Genomic DNA, 20,992 nt, shown 5'->3' with positions numbered 1-20,992 from the left:
ATTCCGTGCATTCAATAATTGCTTTAGAAAAAAAGTCATATTTTTGTTGTAGAACTTACAGTATCTAAAGATTTTTTTCAGTTTTTATGTAGCTACATTATTTAAGGTATAGAGTTGCGTGAAACTTAACACCATCAACTGTGGACAGACCATGCCTTCTGTTCAATAGTGCCACTTTTTGTCTGAAACAATACCCAGTCTATACGCATCTGTCATAGTGTAATGGATTGATGTGATCATACAACTCCTGTGCTTCTATCCGTTATACAAAATGGACCTGCGCTATTCCCTTTCACCCTAACCAGTGATGATTGTGAGCCTACATGTTGCGTCACGCAGTTATACCGATAGGTTAGAATGGCCCTATGCTGACGCATTGTGTCTCCCGTCACATTCGACAGTAATGCGGTTCGATGAATGTTAGTCAATACACCAGAGGAATGCGCATTTAGGGGGCTGTGCAAAGTTCAAAACGCAAGTTCGGTGCACGGTTATTGCGTTCATCGCGATATAGCTCAATCTGTGTTTAACCCTAACACGATGTCTGCATGTCTGCATGCATGTGGCAAAACACCAATCGTGGCAAATAATCGCATCGTGCATCGAAAGACTAATCTACCGGCTAGTGTTCTTCTGTAGGGTGTAAAGCGGCAAACGAATGGCTCACAACTTGCGAAATCATGACACATTGCATTGCATCTTGGGTTCATCTTTTTTTAAACGGGATTGGTGCGAAGGCAAGGTAGGCAAATTGAATCACCTTTACATTACTACCGTTAGGACAGATTCTTAAAATTTCATCCACGATCGTTTACATTACGAAACAAACCAAAAACAAGCACGTTATAGCACACGAAGCAGACGCGAAAACCATGACAACATGAATGTTCGTGCCTGTCAACAAGCAGCAAATCAGTTATTGATCGTACTTGTTCTTGATCTATCCTTGCTTATAAGCTATTTAGTATGGGCGTCCGTCCGACTTTCCATTCCGCTGACAGGACTGCGCCATTTGGAAAGTATGCCATTGAGGAGCAAAATTTCAACGACAATCACTTACTGGCTAGTAGATTTAATATTTAGCTTGTAATCATCGCCTGTTAGTTCTTTTTGTCGCCATTTAAAAAAAAGTCATCATCACTTACTTTGCCTCTTACGTCACCTTTTCGTCTAGCGTGGGCTCATAGCAGCCTCAAGTAGTAGATTTCCAGTTGGATATTTCCAATCAGATTTTCTTTACAAACATCGCCACATTATCGTGTAGAAAAATAGCCAATAAGAAAGGACCGTTGCCGAGTGTGCAAAACATTAATCTGGAAATGTATGGGTGCAGACAGCTTTCCCTGCTTAGTCCACCTCCTCGCCGTCATCGCATTCGATAACGGATGGGTGTGCTGTGGCGGCATTGGCCGTGTCAATCGGAATCGCAGCCAAACCACCGGCGGTTGCCAGCGTCAGTTAGCTGGAATGATTGCCGGCGGTCGCAATTTCCGTACACTTGTTGGCCGCCAGCTGCTGCAGCAGGCTAATACTGTTCTCCTGCGCTGTCTTGGTCGCGTTCGTAGTTTTACTCAGGTCCCCGGTGTCATGGTCGTCCTGCTCGTCTTCCAGCAGTGCCGTTTTGGCACTGTTCTGTGCCGAAGTGAAGAGAATGTCCTGCTTTCCGGCAGCCGTTGCCTTTGGCGAATGCTGCTGTCGGTTGTACTCGTTATTGAGCGCGGTGTGGATCGGTTTGAAAGTGTTCTCGTTTGCACCTCCATTGCCGCTCAGATGGTCCGGCGACGACGAGGTGGACGAAGAGGATCGCACGTTCTGCAGAGCCGCCCGTAGCGAGTTCTCGAGCAGCGAATCAATGTTGGCGCTCGTTTGTGGCACGAATGTGGTCCACTCGTTCGTCGCAGCGTCAAGATATTCGACCGTGCTGAGGAACGTCTTACCCGAGAAGCCACCGATCGCGTACAGACGATTCTGAACCACCGCTACCGAAACGTTCGAGCGGGGCGATGTAAGGTTCGGTCCGGCAATCCAACACTTGCTTTCCTCATCGTAACACTCGGTCGTGTTCAGTGAGTGTGAACCATCACTACCTCCAACGGCGTACAGTTTCCCGTTGTACTCGGCCAGGCCACAACCGCGCCTGGAATACGGCAATTGCGGGAGCGAAAGAGAGAGAGTGAGAGAGAGAGAAAGAAAGAGAGAGAGAGAGAAAGAAAGAGAGAGAGAGAGAGAGAGAGAGAGAGAGAGAGAGAGAGAGAGAGAATAGAAAAGGGTAAAGATTAGTAATGCAAGCTCAGCGCACATCAAAACATTCCACTTGTCATACCTCGGCGTCAAGAGCGATGGTCCAAGAGTCCACTGGTTTGCTTCCACATCGTACACCTCCACCGAGCCGATACAGTTCCACGCATCGCTTCCGCCAACGACCCACAGCTTGCCGCCGTATGCCGTCACCCCAGCCTGATAGCGGCCAGTGTTGAGTGGCGCAATCGAGAACCAGCGATTCTCTTCCGGCTTCAGCACGTCACACTGTTTGATGCCGCTCTGTCCATTCCATCCACCGATGCAGTAGATCTTGCCATTCAACGCACACACGCCTGCATTGCTTCGAGCGAGAGGTAGTTTGCACATCTTCTTCCACTTTCGATCCGCCTTGGAGAGATACTCGACGGAATCCAGCTCGGTCGTGCCATTACAGCCACCGACGGCGTAAACCGTTCCCTCGATAACCGCTATCTGGACGCGTCCGCGTGCCTCACCCATATTCGACTGCTGTGTCCAGCTGTTCGTCTCGGGACAGTAGGATTCTACCGAACGGAGACACTCGGCCCGATCGTAGCCGCCGCAGACGAGCAGCTTGCCCTCAAGCTCGGCTACACCGAGACCGCACTTGGCGCCGGACATGGTAGCAACCTCGCAAAACAGTTCCGGCTGCTGGCATTCGTCCAGATCTTCATCCCTGCTGACGCTGGTGCTCATCACATCCGGCGTGTTGATCGGGGACGGTGTCGTAGGGATGTTCAGGCGCAGCTGAATGGATAAACGCGCCAGGTTGCCGTTCAGCGTAACGAGCGCAACGTACGAATGGTCTGCAGTGAATGGATAAAAAGGATAATAGCAATCAGTACAACTACAATGTGTCTTTGATATGAACCACATCTATGGTGCAGACGATATGGGACAAGCCAAACTTACCGGAAAGCTTGCTGCAGCCAACCAAACTCCAATCCATCTCCGTGGTGGCAGCATCCGCGGCATCACTACGGTCACCGATGTCACGGCTGTACAGTATCATGCGTGGCCTGCCAGGTGTTTTCAACGCTTTGCGATGCTTCTTATTGCTCGGGCATTTCAGCACTAGCCGCTTGTAGTCCTGCACCAAATCGCTCTCCGATTCTTGTCCCGGTGGCAGATCTGCACAGTCTTGCAGTGAATTATCCAGTGCCAAGTAGAGCATGTGCGAGCGTTCTAGCAGCGAGGAAACCTGTAAGGAGAGCAGCATACATCCAAACATGCCATTACATCCCTGTACCAAACGTCCTCTCTTTGCCGATAAGCTTCCGGTCCTTACTCACCGATACATCCTCGTTCGTCATCTGGCGCCGAATCCAGTCGATAACGAGCCGTCCCAAAGAGCATTCCGCCACCAGCGACATCTCTTGGCGCGTTTGATACAGCACCTCGATCAGCACGCAAGGCAGCTGCAGAAACCCGGCCGTCTCCGAGACGAGATGGAAGTTTTTCGCGATGTACGCGTCCACCTCCTGCACGAAGCGTCGGTTCCGCTCGATACCGGGCAGCGAACGCGTCTCGATGCAAATGTCCGGCTCCAGCTCGCTCACAAGATGGCGGGCGCACTCCTTCACCACACTATCGATCTTCAGCTGCCAGGCAGCGAGATAGACATCGCGGATCTAGAAAATGTTTTGTCGTAACAGTGCCATGTGTCTTTCACGGGTTTTCGCCTTCCTAGCAGGCTCTATCGTGCGCCCCACGCGGCACGCGTCTGTGTGCGTGTATGTTTTTTGAGGACCGCCGAAGGAAGGCGGGAAAATTGGGATGGGAAGAGTATGTGTGTGTGCGGGCACGTGCCGTTGTTTCCGTTTGCCGTCTCTCCAAACCCGACCAGAGAAGCCGCGGGCGTGTGGAGCAATGGCGAGTCGTCGAGCTGTGCAGTGTCACCACCATCGGCTCATTCTACCCGTTGCGGCTGTTTCAGTTCCAGCGGCACAACGCGAACCTGCCGATGGTGGCCACTATCAGTGACAGATTCCCATTGAACGGCAAACTATTCTAGGCTTTGGTGCTACATTGCCATAACCACACAAGAAAACACGCATAGAAGGGCGTGTGCTTTTTACTGCTCTGTTCGTACTTCGGTACGGTATATGCTTTACTAAATCGAGCTCTAGCCGCTTGGGTACGGAAACAATCTGCGGGCCTGTCTTAGATGCGAACGCATACTAGCACTCACCATCTCATCGGGCACTTCCAATGATCCGGTGTAGGCATACTCGACCAGATACATCAGGCCGTGCTTCGTGATCTGCCCGTTCAGCCGATAGCAGGGCAGCTTAGCGTCACTGGCTGCGGTAGGCCCACCGTTCAGTGTGCCCTGCGGAAAAGACGAACGGATAACCAATTAGTTCATGATGTGCGTACTTCTTCAGCCGAGTCGCCGAGGGCATTACCGCATCCGTGCTGAACAGTTCCATCAGCTGCGGCGAAACACAAGCAAGCACATTCCGATGCGCATGGATTTCCGTATTTTCCACCTGAAATGACGACCGAAATGAGTGGTATTAACGCTTTAGCTTATCCGAAAACAACCCGAAGCTTGGCCCGAGCTACAGATCTATGGACCGATCGGTTGAGGGGAGTAATACTCCCATCGTCTTTGACCGCTATAAATCATAGCATGTACAAAAGAATAGTTACCAGTAATACCACGTCGCAGAAGAGCCGGTTTTTCCGCATCGTACTGAGACTCTGCAAGAAGCTTGACTTCATGTTGTCGTCCGTGAACTTCAGATAGCCGCAGCTCTCCATGGCATCGTCTGGAAATGGAAAATAGAAGTTGAATGTTTCAGTGCCGAGTTTCTTGACATTTCAAAAGTATGACACAGGCGAAAGCTTAAATGCGTTTACATCTATTCTACATTAATTCCTTCCTGTTGCATTAACAATGGCGAACACTTGTTGACTCACGCTTACGCAATATCCTTCAACAACATATCCCAGTGTTAAATCTTGGCAAGATACAGCAGCTGTGGACTTTGGAGACAGGTCCAGCCTTTAAAATCCCTCATATGTAAATCCACGCTTAACACAGACCAGGAAGACCTAAGACAGTCTATTCCCCGTTATCTCCGTTAACACTGTTTGTTGTTTCGTTATCATTGCGGATAATTTAGCACGCCGACGGGGCGATACCACAACACTGAACAAAAACATCCCATGCCGGTCAAATAGAAACGTACGTCAGTGAAAAGATAACGTGCTTTATCTGTTATATGAGTAATGTGGTTGGTCCCTCGCCCGTTCATACCCAAACAGACGCACAATAACCACGCGGCAAGCAGCCTAAAGATTTATACGAATCACGCGATGCACATATCATAGGGGATTTTTTGTTATTGCCTCTTTAAACCATGCACTGGTCAAATGCACCTCCCTGTTTCGCGAACATGTGTGTGCATCGGTTGCTGACTCGTGCAATTACACATGCTTACTTTTGCTGTACTGTCCCGCGGTGACGGTATGTCACCACACTTATGTCCACATGGACAAGCACGTGGCTAAGCCTAACAGTAGTACTGGCACGTGTTTACAATTATAATGCTTTTTAATTGTTTTATCTAAACAAACCCGTTTTACGATTTATTTTTGGATGGGTTTCATTCAACTATTCAATTCCGCCAAATATCTGGTGGTTGATTGGTAGCAAAAGTTAAATAGTTGTAGACGACTAATACGCAGAAGAACGCAAATACTACTCTGGCCTAGCGACAACGGTGGCTGTCACGCGGCATGACAGTTGACCTCGAATATCGGTGTTTTTACCATCATCGACAAAATCATGAATTGTCATGAAGCAACAGCAACGGTGGGCGGATAGGAACGGGTTAAAAGACCGGCAACACGACGTCAGCAAAATGTACAAGCATCAGCACGGTAAATTTGTGTGCCAAAACAAAAATCTGTAGTACCGGAGGAGGCAAAGACGAATAGAGTTCCAAGGTAAAACCAAACGCACGGAACTCGTATTAAAAAAACAACAACAACCTTACATTGTTTGTTTACAGTACGTAGTTTTTGCAACGAAGCAAACGAACGGCGACGGCAGGGGATTCGGAGGAACAACCGGTAACATAAACAGAGTGGTAACTAAGACGACAGGTGAGTTAAGGCTAAAAATCGTTGATGCTACTACCATCTGCACAAAACAACTGCGTAGTACGTACGCTTAGATTCAACTGGATGCGGGTCTTTGTGTAGCTTGAACAAGTTTAGTCTTTACCATCATTTTTGAAGTCATTGAAAACTTAGGCCAATTAGGCCGACATTATGATGATTAAGTTTGCATTTTTGTTTATACAGTGATGTGGTGACAAGTGCACTGGAAGCTTACCGCCAGTATCTGAGATATTGCAGTGGCCCTGAACGGAAGTTTATTTTGGTCCAAAAACCTCGATTAGATAACTTCTTCGCTCCCAGGTTGTTGATCAGGCGATCGAGAACGCTGATGAAGAGGAAGGGCGTGAGGTATGAAATTGGAACGCTATTGATAAAAAGCACACCACGGCCCTTATTTACGAAGGGCCTGTGTGTGTGCTGCAACAGGAAACCTCGCCGAGGGAAGCCTATCGATTAAACAGTATTTTAACCGGAGGAAACCGGCTGCAGTGCCCCAAAGGGGAGGAAATTGGCAACAAAAACAACAACAAAACAAAAGTTGCGAATCTTCCAGGCGTGCTTTTTGCGCATCAAACAATTTCCGTACCGTTGCACGGGATTTTCACTGTATAAACGACATTAAGTGGATTGTACTTTGATACACGCCCCGGTACCCGGTGCTCGCGTGATAACGGTGCATATAATTTAAAAAAAAAACCTTGTTGGATATGCCTATTGACAATGTATTTTACGTAAAGATGTCACTTTCTCTCCGACTTCAAAGTCCCACATGTTTTGCTAATTTCATTACGATTTTTCATTTATGCTAAAATCAATAAACGCTTACTAAGCGAATTTGAAATGGAAGCCAAACCAAAAGTGAGAATGCCAAACATAAATCACGAAACTAATCAATATAAGTTCTCGATATAAAAAATCGCTTCGCAATGTCTCCATCGTAAACCTGCAATCAATTTTGTTGTATAATAAAATTGCCGTCACCATTATTCATAATCTTAACGATCGCACAGCATCGACCAGCATCGAACAATAGAAATTAGCCATACATATTTAAGCAGTTTATTAAAACGCTGGGTGTTTATGATGACAATTGAAAGATACCAGACACTATCAGGAAGCTTTTGCCAAACGTCATCGTAATACAACACCTCCCTCCTTCCCATCCAACAAACACCCTGATACAGAGCAATAAGAGATAGCGCCAATTATTGAGATCGCAGCGTTGGCTAGCATGTGAAGAATTCCATTTCGCGACAGCAAGAGCCACAAGAAAGTCACGTTCCCACTTTGTCGCTGATCATTGCTGATTGAAAAGAAGGTCAGCGTAATTTGACGCCATTAGACAGTGAGCAGCCTATTTCATTGTCCATAACCATCATCAAACAGTGGTGTGATTCGCGAAGGCAATAAATACATGTTATACTACATCGTTAAATGCTTATCAAAAAGCTGTAGTATCCCGCCCAGCCTGCTCCTTCTACCAGCACTACTCTACGCGTCCTATCAGCTAAATTTGATATGATAGCAATTTAGAACATTGTTTACGCCAAAGGGGTTGTGCCTCGCACGCTCCATTTACAGACAGCCTTGTTGGCCGGTTGGCAAATAAAACACTTCCGCAATTCCACGCCAAAAAAACCAAACCGTCGGATGGCGACGGCTATTACTTTCACTTCATCCTGGTGAAGCACTGCATAGTTAACGATGCTAAAATTAACTCTGCTCAACATGTTAGGTGACGTCGCGTCCCACTAATATCACCGAGTCTGATGCCAAATGCAGCAGATCCAATTCTTCAGCAATTCAGCAACTGCGTTAATTACAAGACATTTCTTTTCCTTGCATTCGGCAACCGTGAAATGAGATTTGCATTTGGTAATCTCCTTCGATTTTTTTTCTTCGAATTTACGTTGGCACACGTGTTTACACACGGTCGTTGACCCGCATGTGGCGATCTGCGATCTGAATCAGCGGGTCGTGCGGTAAAATGACTGCGAGAAACTGCATGCCGCTGCATGCCACCAACTGCATCAATCGAGCCGGAAAACATGCACTCCGCGGCGTACTGCACCCCACGGCAGCTGCTGTCGGGTGCAAAAAAAACGGACACTGAATAGTGGTAGTGACACTTGTGCCAACGGTACAAAGTCTGTCGGGTGTTTCCCGCTGCAGAGATGTATGATATTTTTATTTAATATTCATTCGTGTTTTGACATGCTTTTTCTCGGCTCTTTGCATCCAAATCGTGTCAAAAAAAAACATTGGTATGTGTCCATATGATCTCCGATCGAGCATTTGGAAGATTGCCTAATGACATAAGATTCACGTCGGCGTTTTGTATGTCTGCGGTTGCTTGCGTATGATGTGTTTTTCCTTTCCTTTAATTATGTGCAAAGAAGGTCCCACACTTAAATTTCAAATCAACGCTGTCCCCAGTTGAAGCGATGCTGGCCCATTTGCACAGCATGAATATTTATTGGCCGTAACGCTTTTCATTAATATTGTTATTGTATATTTTGTATTGTATTATTTTCGGTGCATATCACAGCAATAAAACTCCTGCCCCACAGAAAACTCAAAACTTCACATTATCAATACGAAAACATTTAGGAAACATGCCAAATTGTTTGTGCAATTCCACACAAATTCAATCTCATTTAAGAAACAAATTGCCAGCTGCCTCTTTGTGCAGTTACAGTAAAAAGTATTTCAATTAGTTGCGCGGTCACGTGGTGCAATCATCAACGCGCTCGACTTAACAACATGCCCGTTGTGGGTTCAAACCTCACATAGATCGTTTTGTTTAGCAAGGACTGACCAGTTGCGCAGAGAAACTTGGCATTACACAGCTAAATATCTACAGTTTTCTGATAAGTGTGCAACCTCAAAGCGTTTTAATCAACTAGTCTATCAATAAAAAAAAGTTTAATTGTTGGACTAGTTTAATAAACAAGCACTGAATTCTTAGAGAAACTTACTATTTGATCGATCTCTTGGTACAGTCGGCAACTCGTACGACTTCACAGCATGCCCGTCATGCGTTATAGTTCCGAATCGACCGTACCCTCATACGTGGAATTGACTATCCCGCTATGGGAAATCAATACGTCACCGAAAGCCAAGCCCACTAGTGGTTCAGGCAGGCAGAAACTTAGAAAAAAGGGGTTCTGAATGTTCTGATTACAGAAGCAATGGTAAAATCTTTTTTAATTAAAAGACATAAACATTCAAATAGAAACACTCAATATACTCATACATACACCTACAACAAATAGCACTCGATATATCAATAAATAAATAAATAACACAGCACTCAAGAACACAGCTCATTCGCCATACCACACACAATTCACATCAAATTTAGAACATTCTAAACAAGCTGATTTGCCGATTGCCGAGAAATGCATAATTAAATAGCAAAATAGAGGAAAAATAGGCAAAGGGATAGTAGTCTCATTAAAAAAGAACTACAATTAAACAGCAACAAGGGAATTGGAAATTATCATTATTAACATTATTTAGCAAATAAGAGGCGAATGTATACCACTAAGCACTTTTTTTAATAGCTTTTTTACGTACAATGAATATTTAAAAAATCACCTCAACTGAAAAATCTAACGATAAAACACTTCAAACATAACAATATGGTTAATACAAAATTGAATCAACGGATGTGGTTCAATAAAAATATTCTGCAACAGGCAAACAAAACAGTCCCCCTCAGTCAGCACTTATATGGAATGTAATTAAACCGTTCGGTGTGGTCAATTGTTTGTATACGATAGCAGAACGATGATAGTAAACTAAAAATAAAATCCGATACGTTAATTATAAACATTGGCTTCTTTGGCACGTGGCTGTGTTTAGCGAAATGAGACTTCGTTCATGCCCGATACATGATCAACGGTCTCAAGACAGAGACCGAAAAAGGGGGATCAGAAAAATAAACAAAACACGCTACAGCACACGGATGGGATATTTCATTTCATCCGTGTGGCAAAAGCGATGACAAACCATTGTGCAATGCATTATGCCAAGATAGGAGTGCAGTTTTTCGCTTTGCTTTCTCAGCAATCATCTTTCACCTGCTATTAGTTATAAACGGCCGTTCCCCAGAGTGGCCATTAGTGGTCGTAAAAAATGCATATATGTGTACAGAAACTCCCGCCTCCTGCTCCTAATAAGAATTGCTTGTCTTACGGATGCGACGTAATCAGTGCAGGCAGTCATAAATATGCACAATTACCAGTCACTTCGCGCAAACACTTGTCCGTGAGATCCAATAAGGAAAGGAATAGGCGTTTTGGTGCCAACGCGTCTTACATGCGACCGCGGGGCGATCCGGGATAATGAAATAATAATACCTATTGTCGCTTGTTGAGCGTACACGCGTCGCTGAAAAGATGCCATTTACAAATATGAGAAATTAGAGTTTGAAGTTGGAAGTTCGTACGAATTGCACGGTTTGCTGAACTTGCTGCTAATGAGCTGACAGAAAACAACGCAATTTCCCTATCATCTGACGGCAAAGATGGTCTGGATTTTTGGAACGGTTTCTTTTGCCCCTCTCAGCACTGCTGCGGGCGCCGAAGATCTTGAAATTGTTTACAAATAAACCCACCATGGTTGGCTGAAATTCTTCCAATTTTGAGCTGGCCCTCGAGCAAGAATTTGCATCTTGGCTCGGACTGAAACGATCATGTGTGTTAGTGTTGTTGGGGTATTTGCATTTTATTTTGAACGTGTTGAAAATTTTCTCTTCAACTAGTTCTCTATAGACGATCTCCCATAGGTCGTCGATGTGTCCTGACGTCAATCGGTAGACTAGACGAATGGTAAGTAATTCCAGAATGGAAAAAATAATACACACATACCATCGTCCCTTAATGCAATTAGGGCTAATTGTTCGTCCTTCGTGATGAAGATAGTTTCTCTCGCCCTTCGGTTATTTTAATAGCCCTCTTTGCACGTCACTCAAAATACTATCTGATGCTAACCTTTTAGCTAGAGTTAATTTCCACGTACCTGCTCGTATTTTAAGAAACTTTAGGCTACTAAGAGTTGACCAAACTAGACGTGCATATAGCGATAATGAACCTTTGACTGCGATGGCTATCAGATTTAATGCACATTATGACTCTTTTGACTGGAATTCCCTAATTTAACCTGTTTTTCTTGCTGTGATACTCTGTGTTATTTATTTTGTGCTGATGTTACATTGTACCGTGATGCTTTATGTTATTATAAGTTTAGTTTATAAGATCAGTGATAAGGCCAATTATGGCCAATCACTTAACATTTACAAAAAAACAAAAAAACAAATGCAAGATCACTGACAAAAGTGTTACTTGGACTAGAGTTCGCAGCCAAAGAGTAATACACAAAGACTGATTGACTTCTTGCGACTCATTCTTACAACTAACCACACAAATACAAATTACTTGCTTGCCCTACAGCATGTAGCCTCTCATAAAACATTGGTTACTTACCACTGTCGTATGAAAACTTTATAATATTTTTTCTCGTCATTTTCGTTAGCACCGCAATATCGTATCGACGAGACAAAGGTTGAGGAACTTATTTTTAATTGCTGTGTTCGTCAGGTCACGCTCTGCACACGTCAGCCGGTTTTACCGGGTTCGGGATAGTCGTGATGGTCGCCGAGTGGAGACAAGGACGGAAGTAAACACTAATATCACACATACACTCACTCACTAGGTACCAAACGGTTCGATGGTTTACCCAGGGCAATCTTTTCCAGTCCCCGTTTTGCACTATCACAGATCACAGATAAGGCACGGCCTTTTTTATTTTAAAGCACACATTTACAAGGCGCGGTGCAGCATCCACTTTACGCCCGCGTGTCCAGCCAATACGGATCCACGTTGGGCTACCCCGGTTTGCTCGGCAATCGGCCAAACGGAAGCTCACCGTGAAATTGGAGCTAGCATATTCATGGCAGCCGGCGACTGCTGCTACAACTTTTTCGCGAAAAATGGTTTAGTACCGTTTGCGATGCAGCTATTCGCAGGCAAAGAACGAACATCCATCACCGCTCCTGCTGATGGCCGTGTGCCGAATTTCAGCACTACGTTCCACTTTCAGGATCACCGACGACGTAGACTACCGCCAAGCAGAATGGCCGTTTTAGCAAATTCGAACCAAATGGTACATCTTTTTAAACACCGGTCTGCTTCGTTCATGTGCACCAGAAAGCTGGTGAAAACAGTTACACCAAAGCAGTACGAATTTTGTCTTCTTTTTGTACACTGTTCGATCGTTTTCGTGTGTAAGTCTGTCTACATTGCCTTCAGGCTCACCTATTTTTGACACAGTTTCGCAATGGAAAAAGATTCACTGGCGCAGACACATCACATACAACGGCAGCACACTCAAAATATACCTTTGCGAGCTCTGCAAGAAGCTTCCGGAAGTTTCGAACCAAAGATAACTGTCCACCGCCCAGTATCGTTACTACGGCTTCTAGCCGCTCGGGCACACACCAGGCCGGAGCCAGGTGGTGGTGCTCTTTGCAAATCTCCCTAAGGACCTCCAATGCCAACGAAGGCGAAGAACTGGGCAGCTTGGCTTAGAGGACCTACTAGTCTCGCACAGACCGAACCAACGTGAGAGACAAGTGCTGTCCCGCCGACTACTACCAATCGACTGACAACAACACTCTTCTGGTTCAGGTTTCGATCGTTGTGGAGGCCACCTTGCTGACGCAGCGGGAAACCTGTCCATCGACCTATGCGCAAGGGACGGACCAACGTCTCTGGTACTGGTTATCTTGCAAAAATGAAAAAAAAACTCCCCCACACTCACAACGAGCGCGCGGCTGTCTGTGTTTTCTGTTGCATGTATTTACTGCCATTTTGGAGGGCACGTGCTGCCGCTTTCCCTCTCCTGAGCGCCATCGATAGCGTGTCGATACGGTGGTATTGGGGTAGTAGTCCGCTCACTGCTATCTGCTGTATGTGTGTTTATCATCCTTTTGCACTACCTACACCCATACAACAGCTGTTGCTTACATGCCGTTTACAAATGGCGTATTCAGGCCGGGGAAATGTCTTCCGTCACGACCAAATAGACGACTACGTAGTACACTTTTTCGAGTGTAGTGCACACCCTTTCCGTAAGCGAAAGCAATTCTAGTGACCGGGTACGCGGACACTATCGATAATGCTTGTCCTCCCACATAGCACCAGTGGCATTGTCCCTAATCCCACCCACACTTGCCGTGAGTGCTTGAGGGAGGTCAAGAACATGCGAACGTCAACTAGACCTACAAATAGCATCAACAGCGCCCCGCCGCTTCAGCTCCAAGGTTTCCAACATCCTTAGAACCGAAGGAAAGGTTGTCAAGCTGTTAACCTCTAAAGTTTGTTGAATTGCGTCGTGATGTTGATACTACTAGTTCCTAAAAGAGTTTCTCTTCTGTTCCCGCCAGAAATGTATGCAATCGAGCGCGGCTGGCTGTTTAATTAAATGCAACCACGTTACTGTGTTGCATATCCATCATCATCAACGTCATCATTGATCATTCATCAATATACTGCAATATGTTGCTCAAACTTGTTATTAAACTAACCAAACAGCTTTTGCAACCTCATTTAGGTATATGGGCATTGGCGTTTCCTTGTTCAAGTTGTTCATCAATGATGTTCGTGTTATAATTATTAAACGCTTTTCCAAACACAACTTTCCATGCGCTGAGCTGTGTTCAGCGTGGTTTAGAACACCGGTTAGAATCATGTGAATACTGCAATCAGATTTCGTTAACCACCGAAACTGTTTAAGACTAACTTAATTAAGGCAAACTCAACAGTAGCTAAACAGACTGGTATATGGATCAGCGTCGCAAGCTTTCATATCATGTAACACGCAATTTACATTATTTAGTTAGTTTGTGAGAAAAGAAAAAAATATTAAACATAACATTTGAAGTTTTCGTGATATCCTATACGATGAATCAAACAATGCATAAAAATGAACCACCTGTTTGCTTGAAGGAAGTACAAAAGCCATAACTGTGCCTTGGGATCTTAGGAAGAACACGCCTTATCTGTGTGATACCTATGGCAGATATCGTATTTAGCATGCCTGCCTCAAAAGCATCACACATTTGGGAACACGCAGTGAATTAATACAATTTACGAGTTTACGCAAATCAGCACTCACCGTTTGTTTATTGAACGTTGCGTGTGGCGTTGATTCGCACTACACATCGCATAACCCAATGTGGAATAAACTGGATAAAACTGTATTGTGAATCAGGTATGTCGAACGCTTTTGTTTGCTAGTTTATATGTTTTTAAGAATATATGTCGAAAAATTATACCGATGTCTACCTAAAATTACATATTTTTTATATTTCAAAATTCGCTTTTCTCATATAATGAAAATTAAAATTTCAATTGCAATGAAAAACATTCTACACCAGAGTGTCGCGCATTTCGACAGAAATAAACGTAAAACTAGCGTCACAAATTTCAATGCTAAAAGTGTGTAATAAAAATAAACCAAATGAACATTCATTTTAAAAGTTTCAACCTACCCCCACCCCGACATTTCCTTAGTAAGTCGCGCTTTACTTACACACAGATCAGACATTCAACACATCGCGATTCTCCTTCCTTATACTATCTTCTAACAGCCATTTTCTTGACATCCATCACCTAATGCGAAACTGTCCTGTTATACCCGTCAACAATCCGAGGGCGACGCTGCTGATTGCTGTAATCATGACGCAAATTACGCGGCCCTCACGCAAAAATGTTATTGTGAATGCATAGAAAGATTGGGATGCAATGCTAAACAATCGTCCAAGACTTCAAAAAGATGCTTTCGTCTGGAAGATATGATTTGATTGCAAAGTAAACCAAACCCACTGTTACACCTACACTACAATGCAGTTCGTTCATATACTTTTTCCCATATCATGTAGCTACAAATTATCGAACTAATCAAATCCATTGACCTGAAACGTTAATAACAATTATTATACCATTCGAAACTAGTGAAGGCCAAATTATGTTTATTTCTTTCCTGAGGACTATAAATATAACGTGAAATGGGGAGAATGATTGACCTCCATTTTCATCACAAGAAACATAAGCTATGGAATAGATAGCAAAAATACGAATTCCATGAATAATAAATAGGTCACAGAGCATTGCAGACTAATCATAGAGATGTTACGGGTTTCTGATACTGAAAATACCGATAATATGCATGCCTGACAAATCAGAGTTTCATTCAAACCAGAAAGAAAATATGAAGAAAATAACTATATTAGTCTTTTTTTTTCTGTTCACATAAAGCTGAGCACAGCTGAGCAGCCATATTAGAGTGCTGTAGTACACGTGGTACAGTGATGATGAGTCACCGGTAGAAGGTAAAAATCACCTGATAACGTTACGATGCCTGCAGGCAAGCAGTAGTAATTGGATTGCAATCCTTCGAAATCCCTTCCCGGTTTCATAATGAATGCACAGTCGATCGCAATTTCACGACGGACGAAAGCTACACGCACCCATTGCTCATGGAAACAGGGGGTGTGGTGTCCCTCTCGTCCCAAATCACGTTGTCACTAGTGTGTAGGCAGGGAAGTCACATGCGGCTTGAGCGGGAAATTTGCACGCTTCATCGCTTGTTGATGATCATGCGACACGAAACCAGAGGAAACATTGGCTGGCTTGAAGGGGAAAATCGCAGAACTCTCTACGTACCGGGAGAGCCACGTGGTGGCCCCGACATCACTTACGCCACACGATCGACCATTCTAGATCATCGGCAAAGTATTTTCCTTAGGTCAGCTGTGTCGTTTTCTTCCATTGCCTAGTTTCCTCTGTGAAATTCTTTTAACGTAAACGTGTTAAATCGTGCGCGTAATGGTGAGACGGTTGTCACCCCATTGTTGACCGTTGGCGTTAAGTCCCCCGCTCTCGAAACACATCGCAATCTAGAGCCCCTCAGCAGAATGCTTAATTTGTTTAACTTTTATTGCTTTTCCTGTCACTTATTTTTTCTCTTCTTCTCTCGCAGCACGAAAAAAGGAGAGGAAAAAACCAAATGATGAATGGACGAGCAATTGGTAGACTCTGTGCGACGGCAACGATCGTTCATCTTTGCTACTAAGCACGCTGTACGCAGATCGTGTAAATTCTACCGAAAAGACCGACTCAGCATCCGTGCATGGTAACTGTGTCATATTGATAAAACTGGCAACGATTGTTAGGTTGCCGTCGCGCGGAGGGTAAATGATATTAAGCAATGTTTTATATCATGATCATTGCTACAATGCCCCGACAAAAAATGCTCTTCTCAACTACTTGACCTTTGTCAATGACGATCTGGCTCTGCCAAATGATCGGCTTAAAATTACTAAGGATAAAATATAACAACATCTTGCACACACGTTTTTTAAAGTTAAGGTGTGATCAAAACCATTGTTATCGACGATCGTTTTATTGCAACCTTGAAAATCGATCAACATACGGTTTTGTTGTAGAAGGTCATTTTTCCAAACAATCTTGCTTTTTTTAATGGAAATATTCACGCATCTACAAAACATCCACTCGACGCATACTATCGATCCACAAAGACAATTGGAACTGTAAATAAACATCTCCAAACTGCTTGATTGACCGACCAAGGACAGCGACACCGCTCCTCACATCGCTTCTACACTATCTGGCCCTTGCTGACTACGACGAAATTACAAATGCGAAGAAGATTCATGCTTCTTTTTCAGCTTTACCCGACCTATTCAATGACTTGTATGTCATTCTTTGGTGGTACATAGAAAAAAATAGCGAACGCAAAATGATGCACAAGAAAGGTAGTACCCGTATGGCGGTGCTACCAAAAATATACTACAACGATTGTTACCACCAAGAAAGGGAACAGGGACTTGTGGTGTTGCTAAAAATACCACAATACTATTGCTCGTTAAGTCACGTTCGACGCGTGGTTTTCGAGACAATACACCATTCTAAATTTACTATTTTACTCCGCATTGTAATTCGTTCCGACGTCCGAAGAACGTACGATCAGACGATCAACTGTAGCTGCTAGCGAGCGTGTGCGTGGCGTTCTGTGCGACGGGTGGCCGTTCGATGGATGCAAGTGCTTCAAATAGAACACCAGGAAGGCACGCGATTTGTTCCGAGATTTCACGCGAGGAATGGTTTTACGTTCTTCCGAAGCGGTTGTAATGCACTAGAGCACCGCTGACGAAACAAGAGCGAAATCTGCTCAGCATAAGTTTATTCAGCTTCGGTCAGTAAAGGGAAGTGGTACCCCAGGAACACATTACGTCAGAGATTGTTACGATCTTGACACACCTCCAAAAGGAACTTGTACTTTCATTGATGGGTTGCTACAGTTATTACAATGTATTTTTTTACAACACATTGATTAATTCAGTATTACGTGATGCGGTTTATTCTTAGGTAAAAGATCCATACATAGAATGGGTTTTTGGTTCCGATTCATTCAAGCAATGGAAACGGAAGTTTCCAAACTTTTAGAAGGTTGTTTGTATTCAACTTAATCTGCAAGATCAAGATGAAAGGAATGATCACCACAATTTTTGAGAAATGTATAGATATCCCACACAGATACGGTACAACTGAGAAATATAACTTGAAATAACTTACCGCCGATGGAATTTTCAATGCGTGGCCTCATCCTTCGGGAAATTGGTGATACTCCGTTTATTGACGTTGGTTTGCTCGAATGTACCGCACCGGACGATGGAACTGATGGCGTCAGCAGGTTGTAGTGCTCGAAAGCGCTAAAAGCTTGACCCCTGGAAGAGCACATTGGAAGAGCGAAAGAAAAAATAGGACAAATAAATCAAATGATATTCATAACACATACGAGTGCGGGAGGGAACGAGGAAGTCTATAATGTATAACGAACTGTTTAGCGAGACAACGCTTGGTATGTTGTTGTTTTTTTCAACTCGTTTCGATTCCCGTACGAAGCGAAACGTACCTGGGTAGCTATAGATCATCTGATTCGATTGAAACGATTTCGTATTGTATAATACTCCACTCGGTGTTAATGACGTGGCTACTGTCAAACAACGTTACGACGCAGTTTCTTTTACAAATCACAAACAAAATATCCTAGAGGAAATATAAGTTAGAAGGATTTTTTGCACTCCCCCACATGTATTCCCCAGTTTGTCAGTTTCGTCTGAATTAAACACAGGGTCACGTAAACTTGTACGATGAACTGCAATAAAAAGTAATCTATTTTTAAAATCGCATTTACTTCTATAATTATTCCCTTCCGTGTTGGAAAAGGGCAAATATGCCATTCGTCATTCCGGAAAGTACATTACAGACTTTTTCTAAAAATATGTACATCATTTCCATTGAATATAAAACTAAAACAACTCGAAGTTGTTGCTTTTCTATGGAAAAACGCATTGCCGTTACAATGCAAATGTAAGGCTTGCGTTGTTTCTTTTCAAGCGAAGGACAAAAATATGGGTCACCATCATTACGGGAAAACGTCTTGAACATGAGTGTGGTAACTGCAGAGGCCACACAAACGCAACTCAAGTCATAGAAGAAAATAACAGTGAAAATACTTTTCTATAACAAAAGATGCAAATTTCAATTATTTTTACTACACAAATTTTATTGAAGTCCTCGCATAGTAAACATCACGTTTTTAAGGTTTTTTGTTGTTGTTTTAGTGCATTTAGTTCAGTTTTTTGTTATTCATTTTTTTAAATTATTTTCTTAATTATCTTACAGTATTACAACTTTGGCCGTATTTTCTACTTTCCACTCGGCAAAATCCCTCTAAAAATAGATCAGAGCATCATTATTTGGTGCACAATAGACATATCAATTCCATCCGATGTGCAGTGTTTCAACCATTCGACACAAAAAGGGAAATACCAGGTCAGACAGTGCTCGCCATTGTTCGGAATCGGTATCGATGTAAGTTTCTACTATGCAGAATAACGTTCTGCAGTACGGGTTTACGTTCGATCACATTCACGCACAAATACACATTATAGCGATTTAGTAAGACGTTATACTATGGCTTGCCTTGGATCCATGGTGCACAGTTTAAAGATGATGGATGAATGTAGAATCTGCTGAATAGAATTGTTTCTCGACCGTGCAATGCATTCAGCAGCAAATAGGATAAACACTGTACAACGCCACTAACCGCAAAGAACTTGTTCGATTTTGTTCAGTTTCATGAGGTAAAGAGAAAGAAATTCAACACTCCACACCTCCTCAGGAAGGCAATTCCTGTGATATTGAAAGTCTCGCAAAGCGCTCTTGCTCATCACCATCAGCAGCAGTGGCGAGTGAGTGGTGTAGTAGTAGTGTTTACTGTTTGAATTAGCTCACTGTTTAGCACTGTACGAGGGGGGTGTTTTCCATCGACGCACTCGGCACAATGGAGTACAATTTTCTGAATCATGGCGTACGGAGGCTCGACTCTCCTTGGGTCCTATGTTTTGTTTCTCACTTGTGCTACGTACGCTTTGTGTTCATTCATGCGCCGCCATCACTATTTGCACGTCGCAGCAGGCCGAAAACTACCAGGCGACTCCACCATGCAAGCACACCCGCCGCGATGTACCTTCCCTTATTTTCACTTCTTTTGGCGTCAATCGATAGTGACGAACAACAATCACTCTGTACAGGGTAGCGAGAGTGGCTTTGACGTTGCACACAGCTGTACAAAACTGACTATCGTCAAAAGTGGATTTACACACGGGGAAGATGAAATTGAACGTCTTCACTCGCGATGCGATCAACTTTATTCGAAAAAAAACCGGAGGCAACAGCACCGGAAGATGCAGAAAAATTATGTGACTCCCCCGTCGTACCTTGCGAGAGTAACTTTTCTGCTCTATGGCGGTGTCGAAAGAGCAGTAGAGAGTTTTTCCTAAGCTGTGTTCGCCTCATCCGTCTCAATGTTTATCGTTTGCTTTCATTCTCGCTGCTGTTTTGCGCTTGATCGGACTTTCTCTTTCTAATCTGCAATCGTGCTCTCACGTGGACGGTCAACTCAAAACCGAGCGAAGAGTGTTGTGTAACTGAAGTCGACGATAGAGCAGCCGAGCAAATTTGAACATTTCTAACGGTGGTGGGTATTTATTTAACGAACATTTTATTATTTACTGAATTTACTGCAAACGTGAAAAATACAATACAAATCGAAATACTAAGCCAGATAATCGATAATTCGATATAAGTTTGCAAAAATTTACTAAATAATATATCCAGGCTTTGTTTGAGAAACATTACACATTTATCCTTTAAAATAAGCAATGAAAAGGCATTAATAAAATAATATTGCTCAGCTTTAATAATAACGCTCTTAATTTAGTTCCATAACAGCAGATTTGAAAACAAACACACAATTTGCAATTGCATCTAATTGTAATAGATTATTCTGATTGAACACAAAATAACTATTTCCCTCACTGTTATTTTATTGAATCGAATTGTCAGCCACTTTATCCAGACCAAACAAAGAGCCAGCCTCAACGAGATGAATGAATAAAAAACATTGCCGTTGCAATGAGAGA

General features: G+C 43.5%; 1 protein-coding gene across 2 annotated transcripts; it reads right to left on the bottom strand.

The window, feature by feature from the left end:
• Nucleotides 1-40: 40 nt before the first annotated feature.
• LOC1271563 (influenza virus NS1A-binding protein) lies at nucleotides 41-20,264 on the bottom strand. 2 transcript variants are annotated; one of them, XM_003436581.2, is made up of 9 exons: nucleotides 19,491-20,264; nucleotides 18,078-18,229; nucleotides 4,936-5,054; nucleotides 4,689-4,772; nucleotides 4,472-4,612; nucleotides 3,573-3,911; nucleotides 3,193-3,481; nucleotides 2,324-3,086; nucleotides 41-2,137 (listed from the first exon to the last, which is right to left on the bottom strand). In XM_003436581.2, the coding sequence occupies exons 1-9, from the start codon at nucleotides 19,499-19,501 to the stop codon at nucleotides 1,459-1,461; spliced, it is 2,577 nt and encodes an 858-aa protein (XP_003436629.2). In that variant the 5' UTR covers nucleotides 19,502-20,264; the 3' UTR covers nucleotides 41-1,458. The 2 variants fall into 2 exon arrangements, with proteins under 2 accessions (XP_003436629.2, XP_061519500.1); XM_061663516.1 differs by lacking the exons at nucleotides 18,078-18,229; nucleotides 19,491-20,264 and adding an exon at nucleotides 11,904-13,129.
• Between the last annotated feature and the right edge of the window lie 728 nt (nucleotides 20,265-20,992).

Source organism: Anopheles gambiae, chromosome 2, assembly GCF_943734735.2.
Source record: "Anopheles gambiae chromosome 2, idAnoGambNW_F1_1, whole genome shotgun sequence".
In the NCBI taxonomy this organism is placed as follows: Eukaryota; Metazoa; Arthropoda; class Insecta; order Diptera; family Culicidae; genus Anopheles; species Anopheles gambiae.
Note: the sequence above shows the minus strand (reverse complement) of the source record. Positions and strands in the feature narration are given on the sequence as shown.

Excerpts from the sequence above, each read along its gene's own strand:
- LOC1271563 (XM_003436581.2), bottom strand. Across the intron at positions 5,055-18,077 it reads CATTGAAAATTCCATCGGCG|ACGATGCCATGGAGAGCTGC; the intron begins GTAAGTTATTTC and ends TTCCATTTCCAG. Across the intron at positions 3,482-3,572 it reads TGACGAACGAGGATGTATCG|GTTTCCTCGCTGCTAGAACG; the intron begins GTGAGTAAGGAC and ends CTCTCCTTACAG.